Genomic DNA, 17,592 nt, shown 5'->3' with positions numbered 1-17,592 from the left:
GGCCTAGTGGGCAAGGCATCAGACTAGTAACCTGAAGGTCACTGGTTCGAGCCTCAGCTGAGGCAGCGTGTTTATGTCCTTGAGCAAGGCACTTAACAACCCATTGCTCTGCGACATCACCGGTGCCAAGCTGTATGGGTCCTAGTGCCCTTCCCTTGGACAACATCGATGGCATGGAGAGGGGAAGGCCTGCAGCTTGGGCAACTGCCAGTCTCCCATACAACCCTGCCCAGGCCTGTGCCCTGGAAACTCCAGGCGCAGATCCGTGGTATCTCGAGACCGACGGATGCCACCACCACCATATTCTGTCTAGACCCATTGACCTGTACTTGGATTACAGTTCTCCATTTCACGTACTTGTCCAAACTTCCATCTCCATTTCATGTACTTGTCCAAACTTCTATTAAATGCTGAAATCAAACCTGCATCTACCACTTCCACTCACAACTCATTCCACACTTGTACTACTATCTGAGTGAAGAAGTTCCCTCTCAGGATCCCCTGATATATTTCACCTTTCACCCTTAACCCATGACCTCCAGTTCCAGTCTCACACAAGCTCAGTGGAAAAATACCAGCACATTTATTCTATCTGTATCCCTCATAATTACCACTCATACATCTTAATTGCAGCGCATATGTGAGTGAAAGAGTGAATCTGACACTGTAAATGGAACCAAGCAGAAGTAAAACTCAGGAAAGCAACGCCAGTGGAAGTTGTCCATACCTGGCTCCAATTATCAGTTGGTTCCTGCTTAGATCAATAGCCAGCTGAGAATAGTCAGAGACTCCTGGAAAGCTAAAATTTGATACCCATGGACTCAAATCTGTTGGAGAAAGAGAGAAAGATGACAAAGTCATTAAAATGCTTATCGAGCATCAACAAATGGTGATTTTAATGCTGTGAATTATCCTGAGGGATTTCACTAGAATGCTGAGCTAACTAATTTAAGACAAAGCCACATATGAAGGTATTAGGTGGGTGAGAGAAGTTTTAATAATAGGTTAATATTTAAGGGGCTTTTCAGAGAAGAGGAAGGTTGACAGTTTTAGGGAGGGAATCCTGGAACTTAGGGGCTTAGCAGTTTGAAAGAATACCTAGCAATGGTGGAGCAAATAAATGATTGCAAATCGATACCATGTTGGTTTGTCCACACTTAAGTATAGTGTTCAGTTCTAGTCACTGCGTTGTAGGAAGCAAGCTTTAGAGATGATGCTGCTTCAGTTTAAGAGCTTGTCAAATTGTTTTGTTTTGTAACTTCAAAACATTAAACTAATTCAAAGGGGAGTAAGAATTATGGGTCAAAGCCCTTGGAAGTTTCCATGTTTATTGTTTTGAGGTTTATTTATTGCATTGAGGTCTGGACTCTGGCTTGGCCACTCCAGGACATTAACTTTGTTATTTTTAAGCCATTGCTGTGTAGCTTTGGCTATGCTGGAAAATAAATCTTCTCCTAAGTCACAGTTCTCTTCCAGACTGCATTAGGTTTTCCTCCAGGATTTCCCTGTATTTTGCTGCATTCCCTTTACTCTCTACTTTCCCAAGCCTTCCAGGGCCTGCTACAGTGAAGCATCACCACAGCAAGATGCAGTCACCACCAGGTTTCACAGTAGGGATGCTGTGTTTTTAATTCTGTGCATAGTCTGATGGCCAAAAAGCTCAATTTTGGTTTCATCAGACCATAGAACGTTCTTCCAGCTGACTTCAGTCTCCCACATGCCTTCTGCCAAACTCTAGCCAACATTTTGTGTGAGTTTTTTCAACAGTGGTTTTCTCTTTGTCACTCTCCCATAAAGCTGCAGCTGGTGAAGCACCTGGGCAACAGTTCTTGTATGCGCAGTCTCTCCCATCTCAGCCACCAAAGCTTTTAATTCCTCCAGAGTTATCATAGAACTCTTGGTGGTCCCCCTCACTAGACCCCTTCCTGCATGGTCACTCAGTCTTCAAGGACAGCCTGCTCTAGGCAGATTTACAGCTGAGCCATTTTCTTTCCATTGCTTGATGATTGACTTAACTATACTCCAAGGGATATTCAGAGACTTGGAAATTTACTTGTATCCATCTCTTGACTTGTGCTTTTCAATAACCTTTTTTTCAAAGTTGCTTGGAACGTTGTTTTGCCTTTATGGGTTTTTTTCTCGCCAGGATACTGACCCACCAGCAGTTGGGCCTTCCAGATACAGGTGTATTTTATTACAGTCAATTCAAACACCTTGACAGCACACAGGTCTCCAAAAACAGACCTCCATTTAACTAATGATGTGACTTCTAAAAACAATTGGCTACACCAGTTATGATTTGGTGTGTCATATTGGGGAGGAGGGTGAATACTTACGCAATCAATTATTCTGTGCTTTATATTTGTAATTAATTTAGATCACTTTGTAGAAATCTGTTTTCACTTTGAGATGAAAGTCTTTTTCTGTTGATCAGTGTCAAAAAAGCCAAATTATATCCACTTCGATTCAATGATGTAAACCAATAAAACATGAAAACTTTCAAGGGGAGTGAATATATTTTATAGGCACTGCATATACAAAATTATTCAAGTACTAATGAAACAATAAATACACAACAGTTCTCCCTGCCTAGCTATAAACTCCAATTCAATACAGAAACCATGTCAACTATATACACAATATACTATATAACACAACTACTGTACAGACATACACAGCATAGTAAATTTTAAATTGTCCCATTCAGGTGTAAAAATTTAATCATTATGGAGGATTTCTTATGCTTCTGGGATAACATCTTTCCTGACAAGGAGGTCACTCTGCTTGGCTGTGAAACAATCTCAGGTACTGGTACTACAGGTACCCTGTGCTGGTTGTAGCAGTTGACTCAGGTACCCTGTGCTGGTTGTAGCAGTTGACTCAGGTACCCTGTGCTGGTTGTAGCAGTTGACTCAGGTACCCTGTGCTGGTTGTAGCAGTTGACTCAGGTACACTGTGCTGGTTGTAGCAGTTGACTCAGGTACACTGTGCTGGTTGTAGCAGTTGACTCAGAGCCAAGTCAAGTCAAGTCACTTTTTATTGTCATTTCGACCATAACGAGACAATTTTTTCAGGACCATGGTGCTACATGAAACAATACAAAAACTACTCTGAACTATAGCTAGTCCCCGAGTTACGAACGTCCGACTTACGGACAACTCGTACTTACAAACTGAGGAAGGAGAACGCCGTCCGCCATTTTATGTCAGATCATGACGCTGTCTGCCATTTTTAAGTCATTGCCATTGACACTGTGTTGAGTGTTTAACTTTGCATTTGGCTTAAATTTTTCTTAGTAAGATTCACCCTGACCCCGGTCGACTGCTGGCAAAGTGAGATCAGCAAGTTTGATCCAGTGACAGACTGCTCCCGTGCCGGGTTGATGTCGATACAGTAACTCCCATACCATCTGTGCCTGGTTGATGTCGAGCTCGCAACTTGACCTCATAAAAAAAACACTGCCACCTCCAGTTTAAATACCCACGGAGAATATTGTGGAGGATCAAATACCCAAACCCAGCACAGTCCGCACTTGTCCCATTTAGCCTGTCTCAGTGTGGTGGTCGTTAGGACCCAGTGGACCTCGGGAGCCGGCAAAGCTCAGGACCCACCACCCGCAGTGTTTCTGTTCCATTGACGGGAAGCAATCGCGATTGAAAATAAAGTGGAAATAATAAAGCGTTTGGAAAGAGGTGAAACGCCATCGGTCATTGGAAAAGTGTTAGGCTACAGTTGGTCAACGATTGGAACAATTTTAAAGGTTAACAAATAAAGTAAGAATAATGGAGCATGTAAAACGCCTTGCCCCGATGAAAGCTACAATTATTACTAAGCAACTCAGTGGCTTAATCATTGGAATACGTACGTTTCTTAAGTGTTTTATATGCATAGAAAGGTAAAATATATACTATATACTAAGACAAACATTTGATGAACTGACACTAAATAATACCCGATATACTTGTTCCAACTTACGTACAAATCCAACTTAAAGATGGACTCATGAATGAAACTCGTTTGTAACCCGAGGACTGCCTGTACATAAAACAACACAAAAACTACACTCGACTACAGACCTACACAGGACTGCATAAAGTGCACAAAATAGTGCAGGCATTACAATAAATAATAAACAAGACAACAGGCACAGTAGAGAGCAGTAAGTTGGTGTCAGTCCAGACTCTGGGTATTGAGGAAGAATGAGGAAGAGGTATTGTATGGCTTGGGGGAAGAAACTGTTACACAGTCTGGTCATGAGAGCCCGAATGCTTCGGTGCCTTTTCCCAGATGGCAGGAGGGAAAAGAGTTTGTATGAGGGATGCGTGGGGACCTTCATAATGCTGTTTGCTTTGTGGTTACAGCGTGTGGTGTAAATATCTGTAATGGCAGGAAGAGAGAACCCGATGATCCTCTCAGCTGACCTCACTATCCACTGCAGGATCTTGTGATCTGAGATGATGCAATTTCCGAACCAGGCAGTGATGCAGCTGCTCAGGATGCTCTCAATACAGCCCCTGTAGAATGTGATGAGGATGGGGGGGGTGGGAGATGGACTTTCCTCAGCCTTCGCAGAAAGTAGAGATGCTGCTGGACTTCCTTTGCAATGGAGTTGATGTTGAGGGACCAGGTAAGATTCTCCACCAAGTGAACACCAAGAAATTTGGTGCTCTTAATTATCTCTACCAAGGAGCCGTCGATGTTCAGCAGGGAGTGGTCGCTCCGTGCCATCCTGAAGTCAACAATCATCTCTTTTGTTTTGTTCACATTCAGAGACAGGTTGTTGGCTCTGCACCAGTCTGTTAGCCACTGCACCTCCTCTCTGTAAGCTGACTCGTCGTTCTTGCTGAGGAGTCCCACCACGGTCATGTCATCAGCGAACTTGATGATATGGTTCAAGCTCTGTGTTACAGCACAGTCGTGGGTCAGCAGAGTGAACAGCAGTGGACTGAGCACGCAGCCCTGGGGGGCCCCTGTGCTCAGTGTGATGGTGTTGGAGATGCTGCTCCCGATCCGGACTGACTGAGGTCTCCCAGTCAGGAAGTCTAGGATCCAGTTGCAGAGGGAGGTGTTCAGGCCCAGTAGGCTCAGTTTTCCAATCAGTTTCTGAGGGATGATTGTGTTGAATGCTGAACTGAAGTCTATGAACAGCATCCAAACGTACGTGTCTTTTTTGTCCAGGTGGGTTAGGGCCAGGTGGAGGGTGGTGGTGATGGCGTTGTCTGTTAAATGGTTAGGATTATACGTGAACTGCAGGGGGTCCAGTGAGGGGGGCAGCAGGGTCTTGATATGCCTCAAGACGAGCCTCTCGAAACACTTCATGATGATGGATGAGAGTGCAATGGGACAGTAGTCATTGAGGCAAGACACTGAAGACTTCTTCAGCATGGGGACAATGGTGGTGGCCTTGAAGCATGTTGGAATGGGGGCACTGCTAAGGGAGATGTTGAAGATGTAAGTGAGAACATGTGCTAGCTGGTCTGCACATCCTCTAAGCACACTGCCAGGAATATTGTCAGGTCTAGCAGCCTTCCATGGGTTGACCCTGCACAGGGTTCTCCTCACATCAGCCATGGTGAGGCATAGCACCTGGTCATTTGAAGCAGGGGTGGATTTCCTCACCTCAAAATGAGCATAGATGTTGTTCAGCGCACCTGGGAGGGAGGCATCACCCGCACAATCAGGTGATGTTGTCTGTAGTTGGTGATGCCCTGAATGCCCTTCCATGTGTAGCACGTGTCACCACTGTCCGGGAAGTGGCTGTGGATTCACTGGGCGTGTGCACGCTTTGCCTCTCTGATGGTCCGGGACAATTTGGCCCTTGCTGTTGTTAGGGCTGCCTTGTCACCTGCTCTGAAGGTGGAATCTGCAGGAAGTGGTTCTAAAAGCAATAGGCAACTTTCATATTCTTCCATTTTCTTCTTCGAGTTTGTGCATCTTGATCTTGAGAAGGTGCATTTAGTTCAATGGAGTATTCTCTTATTAATCCTTCGATTGTTCCCTTTATGATTTGATCTTTCCTCTTGGTTTCCTCATCTACAACATCTGACGAATCCTCTGCTTTTGCATTTCCATTGACTCCTTTCTTTTTGGCCTTCCATTCATCCAGCTGGGCTTTGGTCTTTGCATCTACTTTTACGAGCAGCTTGTTTCCCACTTGAAGTTCATTCAATAACCTCATCCAGAGTAGATTCTAGTTTTTGTCCTCAGAAAAGTCGAATGCTTGCAACTTTCCTGAAGCTCCTTGAACTCTCTTCCAGCTTAAAACCAAGCCACATTTTGCAAGTTACTGTCTGATTAACATATCAGAAGCTTTCTCAGATATGTTGTGTACCATAACTGTTATAGTGGGACATCTGCTTTCATCAGTTTCACACTTCCTCTGAGGAGTATGATCCTTCCTTGTTCTAATATGCTTTCCAGCCAAAGGCATAGAGGTTGGTACCAACTCCTGTTTGTCCTCTGATGGACAATGGTTCATAGTGTTTGGCTTGGAAGCAGTTTCCTTATTATCTAGTATCTTTCTTAATTCGCTTTCATATAGCATCATTGAAGAGATCTGGCACGTGGATGGGTCTCCAAATCAAGTTGTAGTTGTCTCAGCCAATCACGTCCTGCAATGCTGACCGTCCTGTGTTTACCACGTACAAGCCCAATGTGGCTTGTTGGTTGTTGTATTTCACTGTCATGAATGTCAATCCCACAGGAGTTTTCTTTACTTCAGTGTAATTTCCTTTTTTTTAATTAGTTTTTTTATACATTTTCTACATCGCTACAGATAAAAAAACCAGATCAAAATGAAGAACATTAATACAGTGCAAAAATAAACATACAATAATAATATAATACAAAAAAGATAATTGAGAAAGCACCCAAATTGAAGACATGTAAAATTAGTATCCTCCCCAAGCCCCGCAACAAAAACAGTGTAATTTCTTAGTTGAAAATCTGCAGACTTCAGTCTGGTTTGTTTGAATTGCCATTCAAATTCATTTTGTGGAATGGCTGAAACAGCCAAACCAATTTTAATTAAGTTGCCATTGACTTCTGGTGTAAGCCATATTGCTTGTCTCCTGTTTTTTCTAAATAGTAAATCTCGTCTACCTAATCCTGTGTCACTTCCAGCATCATCAGATATTTTATCAACAGCATGCTGATCAGTGCTCAGTTTGAAACCTTTTATCTTTTTTCTCTTTCCTGAGCAGTCTATTTATTTTTGACTGCTCAACATGTATATGTACAACTTTGTTACATTTTCTGCAAGTTTTACCCTTAAATTTACATCTACATTGGCCTGGTGAATGTGAGTCCCTGCCACAATGGTAACAAAATGTGTTTGGCCAGGCTGTTTTCTATTGAAAGATGAGACAGTCTGCAGATGCTGGAAATCCAAGCAACAAGTTTCTAAGTTTTTATTTCGATGCCGCAATTTTATTCACGTTCATATTCATTCCCGGCTGCAAGTCAATTGAGTCTCTGACTGCAATTTCCACTGCTCTTTTAAATGTAAGCTGGGCTTCAGTTAGGAGCTGTTTTTGAATGCTTTCTTTTAAGGTTCCACAAACTAAACAATCTCTTAGTGTATCACTAAGCCCATTACTGAACTGACAATGCTCAGACAATCTCTACAGTTCAGCCATGTATGCTGAAATGGACTCCCCTTCCTTTTGATTCCACTTCTGAAACCTAAAGGGTTCTGTAATCAATAATGGCTATGGTTCTAAGTGCCCCTGCATTAGTCTGACAATATCAGCAAAGCTCATTTCTGCTGCTTTGGTTGGATCAGTGAAACTTCAAAGCAAACTGCATGCCTTTAAGCCAAAAACACTTAGAAAAATTGGTACAACACACACACAAAATGCTGGTGGAACACAGCAAGCCAGGCAGCATCTATAGGAGGAAGCACTGAAAACATTTCGGGCCAAGACCCTTCATTAGGACTAACTGAAAGGAAAGATACTAAGAGATTTGAAAGTAGTGGGAGGAAGGGGAAACGCGAAATGATAGAAGACCGCAGGGGGTGGGATGAAGCTGAGAGCCAGACAGGTGATTGGCAAAAGGGATACAGAGCTGGAGAAGGGAAAGGATCATGGGACGGGAGGCCAAGGAGAAAGAAAGGGGGAGGGGAGCACCAGAGGGAGATGGAGAACAGGCAGAGTGATGGGCAGAGAGAGAGAAAAAAAAACAACTAAATATGTCAGAGATGGGGTAAGAAGGGGAGGAGGGGCATTAACAGAAGTTAGAGAAGTCAGTGTTCATGCCATCAGGTTGGAGGCTACCCAGCCGGTATATAAGGTGTTGTTCCTCCAACCTGAGTGTGGATTCATCTTGACGGTAGAGGAGGCCATGGATAGACATATCAGAATGGGAATGGGACGTGGAACTAAAATGTGTGGCCACTGGGAGATCCTGCTTTCTCTGGCAGCCAGAGCGTAGGTGTTCAGCGAAACGGTCTCCCAGTCTGCGTCGGGTCTCACCAATATATAAAAGGCCACACCAGGAGCACCGGACGCAGTATACCACACCAGCCGACTCACAGGTGAAGTGTCGCCTCACCTGGAAGGACTGTTTGGGGCCCTGAATGGTGGTGAGGGAGGAAGTGTAAGGGCAGGTGTAGCACTTGTTCCGTTTACAAGGATAAGTGCCAGGAGGGAGATTGGTGGGAAGGGATGGGGGGGAACGAGTGGACAAGGGAGTCACGTAGGGAGCGATCCCTGAGGAAAGCAGAAAGGGGGGGGGAGGGAAAGATGTGTTTGGTAGTGGGATCCCGTTGGAGGTGGCGGAAGTTACAGAGAATTATACGTTGGACCTGGAGGCTGGTGGGGTGGTAGGTGAGGACAAGGGGAACCCTATCCCGAGTGGGGTGGCGGGTGGATGGGGTGAGGGCAGATGTGCGGGAAATGGGAGAGATGCGTTTGAGAGCAGAGTTGATGGTGGAAGAAGGGAAGCCTCTTTATTTAAAAAAGGAAGACAACTCCTTTGTCCTGGAATGAAAAGCCTCATCCTGAGAGTAGAAGCGGCGGAGACGGAGGAATTGCATTTTTGCAAGAGACAGAGTGGGAAGAGGAATAGTCCAGGTAGCTGTGAGAGTCTGTAGGCATATAGTAGATATCAGTAGATAAGCCGTCTCCAGAGATGGAGACAGAAAGATCAAGAAAGGGGAGGGAGATGTCAGAAATGGACCAGGTAAATTTGAAGGCAGGGTGAAAGTTGGAGGCAAAGTTAATGAAGTCAACGAGCTCAGCACGTGTGCAGGAGGCAGCACCAATGCAGTCATCGACGTAGCGAAGGAAAAGAGGGGGACGGATACCGGTATAGACTTGGAACATGGACTGTTCCACAAAGCCAACAAAAAGGTAGGCATAACTGGGACCCATGCGGGTGCCCATGGCTACACCCTTGGTTTGGAGGAAGTGGGAGGAGCCAAATTGGCAATTTCAGTTGCTTCACAATACTGTTCCAATAGCTCAGTATATATATCAGCCAATTACCCATTGTGTGATCAAACGTCAATCTTTCCAATGTAGCCAGTCATTTCTGATTTTTTAACTGATAATTATTACCCACTACTCTCTCTTTATGAACCCTGAATTCTTCTGTTTACTGCTTCACTTTTTAAAAAAACTCGATCATGTTTTCCCATGTAAAGAACACGCTGCATTTTATTTTATTTCAAACATCTTGCTGCACTTTAATAGGTCAGTAGCCATGTTGGGTTCATTTTCTAAAATATCTCATCACTAATGTTGTTTTCTAACTTCAAAAAAATTAAACTAATTCAATGGAAGACACAGCAAGTCCAAAATACAGGCATAATATGGTCTTTAGTTTAATAGAGATGTGTACATATCACTTGAAGCACGGTGAGCTATACATCTAACTTATTTTTACATGTAACTCATAATTAATTAATTAAATGAACAGGAATACTTAATCAAACAATATATATACAATATTACTCAAATATTAGTGAAATATTAAATACAGAACACTTATGAGGAAAGGCTGAGTGAGTTAGGGCTTTTCACTTAAAAGCAAACTAAGGTGAGAGGTGACTTGATAGAGGTGTGTAAGATGATAAGAAGCACTGATAGAATGGACACCTATAGTCTTTCTCCCAGAGTGGAAATTGCTAACACGAGGGGGGCATAATTTTAAGGTGATTGGAGGAAAATGTAGGGAGGATGTTAGAGGTAGGTATATACACAGAGTGGTGGGTGCATGGAATCTCTGCCAGGGATGGTGACAGAGACAGATACATTAGGGACATTGAAGAGCCTCTTAGATAGCCACATGGATAATAGCAAAATGGAGGGCTATGTGGGAGGGATGGATTAGATTGATCTTAGGCTAGGTTAAAAAGTTAGCACAACATTGTGGGCCAAAGGGCCTGTGCTGTACATTCTATGCTTGATCCTCTAAATAAATTCGAAAATGTGTAAGGGGGCAGAATTAGTGAAGTGTAGAGATCTCATCGGGTAGATGAACTGAAAGAGATTACAGAAGTAAATAAATGAGGCAAATATTCAATAGGCCTTTTAATTTGCCTTGTGTGACAACTGGCTTGAGATCTTGATGGTGTCTCAAGCAGCATTTGTCACCATTAAAATTCCTTCTTTCTTTGGGAATACCTGCATGAAGAGGAGAGGAGAAATGCACACAATGATATTTTCACTCATGCTCATATGGCCACTCCTGATATGACATTTCTGCTCTGGTGAACAATACCCTTGGTTGTACATATATCAGAAGGTTGTTACAACCATTATAACCTTTGCACGTCCTATGAGGATAGGCTGAGCAAACTAGGACTTTCCTCTTTACAGCGAAGGAAGATGAGAGGGACTTGATAGAGGTATACAAGATGAGATGAGAGTGTCTTGATTGAAGCGTATTGTATAAGATGATAAGAGGCATAGAGAAATTGGCAGCCAGAGCCTTTTTCCCAGGATGGAAAAGGCTAATACAAGAGGGCATAATTTTAAGGAGACTAGAGGAAAGCATGGGGGGGGATGTCTGAGTTAGGTGTCTTACACAGTGAGTGGTAGATGGGGGAGATGCATTAGGGACATTTAACAGACTCTCAGAGAGGCACATGGATGAAAGAAAAATGGAATGTTATGCTGGGGCTAAGTATTAGATTGTTCTTAGAGTAGATTCAAAGGTTGGAGCATAACATTGTGGGCTAAAGGGCCTGTTCTGTGCCATAGTGTTCTATGTTCTATGCTCTTGGATTGCACCATGTCAGTGATAGCAACATCATCACAACTTCAGGAAGCTCACCTTAGTAATTCAGAAATCTGATTTGCTGCTGCAGCTACATAACCTTGTTACTCCTGTTGAGTGGACTTGGCTGTACCAAAACTTTGGGCTAGCTAACCCCACAAACAGTAAACTGCTAGATGATCTCTTTGGCAAACTACAGTGGAATGTAAAGGACTGGAGATGTTGGGGAAGAGCTGGGTAAGAGATGTGAATGGGTTAATGGGGCACCTTCAGAAAAATCCCATTGATACACAAATTTGAAACCCTTCAGCCAAATCATCCTATTCTTACCCTCACTGGAAGGTGGCACCACAGGCAACTATCCAGAGATTATTACCCTTGAAATCCTACTTTTCAGCTTTCTACCAAATACGTCATATTCTCTCTTCAGTATCCTCTCCCTTTTCCTACCCATGTCAGTGGTAGCAACATCACCACAACTTCGGGAAGCTCACCCTCCCCCTTAGTAATTCAGAGGACCAGATCTGAAACATCCCTGAACATGGCACCTGGGAGGCAACGTACCATCCTGGAGTCACAATCAGTGATTTGAATCTTTATACCAGGCCAGTCATGTAAATATCACCGTACCATCAAGTCCTCAATATGTTCTCCTTCAGTTGGTTATCCATGTAACTCTTCCGGTTCAGGATGGTGCTGGTGAAGCACAGTGACAACTTGTTTACAGCAAAAACAACTATTAATCACCCCTTTTCTCAGAAATGATCACTGCATTCAATAGCCTGTAATTTCCCATTTGGAGCTGAGCTTTTGAACTGCCTGTCCGGCATGGCATTTTTAAGGTGTGAACTGAAGTCTCAAAGCTGCAGGATGTTTGTGGTGTAACATGTACAAGTCAAATCAAGACTGTGAGAATGAGTCAATGTTTGGCCATTGCTGGAGATGGAGGCAATCTGAAGCACAGAGGCGAAGTGAACCCAGGTGAGACATAGTCGAGGCAGTGGGGTCTGGGCCCAAGAGTGAGGCCAGACTGCTCTTTAAGGACCAGGCCAGACTGGAAAATTCGAGTACAGTCCAAACTGAGCCTGTTGGTATATATACTTTGAGTATATACTAAGTCTATATATATTTTGATAATAAATGTAGTTTGAATATACAGTTGGCCCTCCTTATCTGTGAATTCCGTACCCACAAATTCAACCAACCACAAATGACAAAAACCCGGAAGTGCTCTTCCAGCACTTGTTGTTCAAGCATGTGCAGACTTTTTTTCTTGTCATTATTCCCTAAACAATGCAGTATAACAACTATCTTACATAGCATTTACATTGTATTAGGTATCATAAATAATCTAGAGATGATTTAAAGTATACGGGAGAATGTGCGTGGGTTATCGTGGATCGGGATTGAAAAAAATCAGAAGTTCTCTTACCAAGTAAATCAGAACAGGTACATCCAGTATTATTTAGTGTCATTTAGTCAAATGTTTGCATTCATATATAGTATATATTTTACCTTTCTATGCATATAAAACACTTAACAATGTATGTTTCAGCGCCAGGCTCAGGAAGTTCCCAAATTCGATCTAATGACAGATCGCTATCGAGTGCACTCTCCATCGTGGCCAGTTGATGTGGAGGATCAAAAACCTAAAACCCCAAAACCCAATAATTAAACCACTGCGTTGCTTGGTAATAATTGTAGCTTTTATTGGGGCACAGCCTTTCTCACTTTATCCTTTAAAATTGTTCCGACCGTTGACTGATGCTTTTCCAATGACCAATGGTGTTTCACCTTTTTCCGATTACTTTATTATTTCCACTTTATTTTCAATTGTGATCGTGATTATTTTCGTGAACAGAAACACTGCGGATTCAGATCTCTATCGTTGGGTCCTAATCTCCACCGCACTGAGACAGGTTAAATAAGATCTGGGGTTCTGTTGGGTCCTAAGATCCACCGTACTGAGACAGGTTGAGTAAGAGACTTGAGCATCCGCAAGTTTTGGTATCTGCGAGGGGTCCCGGAACCAATCCCTCATGGATAAGGAGGGTCGACTATATACAAAAGTCTATACATACTTTGAGAATACATGTACTTTGAATATATACAGAAGTCTACATATGCTTTGATAATAAATGTACTTTGAACTTTGTAACTATGTTAATGATTAATGGTGAAGGTATTGCAATTAATACTAAGCCCAAGTCATCAGATATAATCAAGAAATATTTTCAAGAACTGTGCATTTAGATATTGTCAAGAAACATTGAAAAGAACTGTGTGTTTTGTCCCTCAATCCACCCTCTCATTCACCACTTTCAAGAGCTTGGAGGCCAATTAGAATGAATTCAGAATTGGAATTGGTTTATTATTGCCACATGTACCAAGGAAGAGAGAAATTGATCCCAAAGGAAATTAGAGTGTCACAGTAGCATTACAAGGGCACATATATACATATATAAAATATTAGAAGTAAGAAAGAATAAAAAAATAAATTACCTCAAACAGTTTAATAGGAGGGGGTCATCACTTCCCCGGCTACAGGTTGACTCATTATAGAGCCCAATGGCTGAGGATAAGAATGACCTCATGTAGCGCTCTTTGGAGCAGTGCAGTTGTCTCAGTCTATTACTAAATGTTCTCCTCTGTTTAGCCAAAGTGGCGTGCAGAGGGTGAGAAACATTGTCCGGAATTGCCAGGATTTTTTGGAGGGTCCTTTGTTCTTCCACAGCCTCCAGTGTGTCCAGTTTGACTCCTATAACAGAGCCAGTCTTTCTAATCAGTTCATTGAGCTTGTTGGCATTAACCATGTTGAAGCCATTGCCCCAACACACTACTGCATAGAAGATTGTACTGGCCACAACAGACAACACATCACAAAAGAGAGAGGCCTATACACTCCAAAGGACCTCAGTCTCCTCAGGAAGTAGAGGTGACTCTGGCCCTTCTTGTACACAGCCTCTGTGATGCTGCTCCACTCAAGGGTGTCATCCAGGTACTTGTAGGTCCAGTGAAAAGCTTGTCTTGCATAATGTTCATACATAACATAGTGCATTGAGATGGAACAAGGTAAAGCAATAATAGATTGCAGAATAAAGTACAACTACTACAGGGAAATTACAGTACAGATAAAAACTAAGGTGCAAGATCATAATGAGACAGATTGTAAGGTCAAGAGTTCATCTTACAGTACTAGGGAACTATTTAATCATCTTACAACAGTGATATAGAAGTTGTCCTTGAGCCTGGTCGTATGTGCCTTCAGGCTTCTGTATCTTCTGCCTGATGGCAGAGGGAAGAAGAGAGAATTCCAGAATGGGTGGGTGGGGTCTTTGATTGCCTCAGTCTCTTTTATTTCTCATTTCCAAAAAACTTAAATTCTCGAACAATTTTAGTGCCACAAAAACACATTCCTTTGAGTCTTTATACTGGGTGTGTCCACCATATTACAAAACAAACACTGATCATTTTTGGAGAAGGGAAAGGATCATGGGATGGGAGGCCTCAGGAGAAAGAAAGTGGGGGGGAGCACCAGAGGGAGATGGAGAACAGGCAAACAACTAAATATATCAGGGATGGGGTAAGAAGGGGAAGAGGGGCATTAACGGAAGTTAGAGAAGTCAATGTTCATGCCATCAGGTTGGAGGCTCCAGAGAAAGCAGGATCTCCCAGTGGCCATACATTTTAATTCCACGTCCCATTCCCATTCTGATATGTCTATCCATGGCCTCCTCTATTGTCAAAATGAATCCAAACTCAGGTTGGAGGAACAACACCTTATATACCAGCTGGGTAGCCTCCAACCTGATGGCATGAACATTGACTTCTCTAATTTCTGTTAATGCCCCTCCTCCCCTTCTTACCCCATCCCTGACATATTTAGTTGTTTGCCTGTTCTCCATCTCCCTCTGGTGCACCACCCCCTTTCTTTCTCCTGAGGCCTCCCGTCCCATGATCCTTTCCCTTCTCCAGCTCTGTATCACTTTCGCCAATCACCTTTCCAGCTCTTAGCTTCATCCCACCCCCTCCGGTCTTCTCCTATCATTTTGCATTTCCCCCTCCCCCCACTACTTTCAAATCTCTTACTATCTTTCCTTTCGGTTAGTCCTGACAAAGGGTCTTGGCCCGAAACGTCAACTGCGCTTCTCCCTATAGATGCTGCCTGGCCTGCTGCGTTCCACCAGCATTTTGTGTGTGTTGTTTGAATTTCCAGCATCTGCAGATTTCCTCATGACTGATCATTTTTGGTCCTTTGTCTAAGTAAGGAAGCAGCTTACTAAGGCAGCAAGAATTGAGGAGAGGCTGTGTTTTGTGAAGTACAATGAGTTCAGCCAGGAGAACAAACTTGGCTCAAGGTGAAGGAGAGCAATCGTCACTGAAACATTGGCACTGGCTGCATGTTGGAAAGGTTCTACATTGACAGGGTCGATACTGAGAGGCTGCTTCTCCTGGACTGAGGTCCCATGCAAGATGGGTCCAGAAATTCTAACACACCTAATGCACAAACATTAGCATGTTTTTTGTCAACAATTTTGCCCACCTACACTGATCCCATTTCCTGTATTCTATATCTTACCTATTTAAGCTTCTTGCCAAATATCCTTAAATGTGGTGTTTGTTTCAGATTCCACCCCTCCTCAAGCAGCATCTTCCAGATGTCAGCCATGTTCTGTTTAAAAAATATATCCCTAGGATTCCCTTTACAACTCCTTCCTTTCACCTTCAACCTTGTTTTTGACACTCCTACCATGGGAGAAAAACATCAGATTGTCTACTCTACCTATGCCTCTCATATCAGACCACAACTCAGCCTTCTTCACTCCAGGAAAACAAGCCCATCTTATCCAACAGCTCCCCATAATGAAGTCCTCCAATCCAGAGACACAAGAAATCCTGAGCAGCAAACAAAATCCAGATATCATCCTTGAACCATTCTGGTGAATCTCTTCTGAACTCTCTCTAGCACAACTTATTAGTCAAGAACTATCAACCTACACTTCAAATATACCAAATGACTTGGCCTCCACAGCCACCTGTGGCAATAAATTCCACTTCCTACTGGCTGAAGAAATTCCTCCTCATCCCATTTCAAAACATAAGTTCTTGTATTCTGAAGCTGTGCCCCTGGTTCTAGACTTCACCACTATAGAAAACATCCTCTCCACATCCGGTCCATCGACGCCTTTCAATATTCAATAGGTTTCGATGAGATACCCTCATTTTCCTAGTGAATACAGGCCAGAGCCATCAAAAACATTCCTCATACCTTTTCATTCCCAGGATTATTTTTGTAAACTGCCTTTGGACCCTCTCCAATGCCAGCACATCATTATTTCCAGGGTGCCTTGAAGACGGCCATCTTGTGTAGCACAGATGAGATTAAATATTCCCATTTCACGTTGACAAAGCAAAGAATCACAACTGCTTCCAAGGTCTGTATGGTTAATAAATATATCATCACTGCTTAAAACCAACAGAAACAATGCCGATTGTGGCCTCTCAAAAGCAGAGGCAGAGGTGTATGGCTCATGATCGCTCTTCTTGGTACACAAATGTATCACAGTTGTCTCAATTCTGCTCACCAGACCTGGAATATCCCACAATTAAGTGCCGTCCATTTTACTTGTGGTGGGAGATTTCTGCAATCATTTTGGTAGCAGTGTACATTCCAATTCAGTTCAATATCAGACAGGTTCTAGATGATCTGAGCAATGGGATCAACATGCACGAAACAGCACACCCTGATGCCTTCATCATAGTTTTGGGGGATTTTAACTAGGCAGCTTGAAAAAGTCACTAAATAATTACCATCAACAAATCCTGTGTAGTACCAGAAGAAACAACACACTGGACCACTGTTACACCACCATCAAGAATGCCTACCATGCTAGTCCATCTTAGGACGTCTGATTACCTGGCTGTACTTGCACTCCCTGAGTATAGGCAGAGATTGAAGACTGAAGCACCAATAGTGAGGACCAAGAAGGTTTGGACAAGGGAAGCACAGGAGCACCTACAGGACTGCTTTGAATCGGTGGACTGGACTGTAACCTGGGATTCATCTTTGAATCTGGATGAGTATGCTGCAGTTGTTACTGACTTCATTAAAACCTGTGTGGATGAGTGTGTGCCTATGAAAAAGTGATGCACATTACCAAACCAAAACCCATGGACGAACCAGGAGGTTAGTCATCTGCTGAGGGCTAGATCTGTGTCATTTCAGTCTGGTAAAATTGCAACCAGCAGGTTTTCAGTCCAAGTCTGCAGCTCTTTTCATCAGCTTGTATGTCCCAGTATATATCACATTTATTTTGACTCATCATGAATATTTGAAGGATTTGTGACGGGAACCAGGTAATCATGAAG

General features: G+C 43.1%; 1 protein-coding gene across 2 annotated transcripts in view; it reads right to left on the bottom strand.

The window, feature by feature from the left end:
- sema5ba (sema domain, seven thrombospondin repeats (type 1 and type 1-like), transmembrane domain (TM) and short cytoplasmic domain, (semaphorin) 5Ba) overlaps window positions 1-17,592 on the bottom strand; it is a 531,708-nt gene that overhangs the window by 287,621 nt on the left and 226,495 nt on the right. For both annotated transcript variants that reach the window (XM_059967676.1, XM_059967677.1), the window contains one exon: window positions 728-827. In XM_059967676.1, coding sequence (XP_059823659.1) covers window positions 728-827 — 100 coding nt within the window. The remainder of the gene's footprint in view (window positions 1-727; window positions 828-17,592) is intronic.

The sequence above is a fragment of the Hypanus sabinus genome, chromosome 4 (genome assembly GCF_030144855.1).
Source record: "Hypanus sabinus isolate sHypSab1 chromosome 4, sHypSab1.hap1, whole genome shotgun sequence".
Lineage (NCBI taxonomy): Eukaryota > Metazoa > Chordata > Chondrichthyes > Myliobatiformes > Dasyatidae > Hypanus > Hypanus sabinus.
Note: the sequence above shows the minus strand (reverse complement) of the source record. Positions and strands in the feature narration are given on the sequence as shown.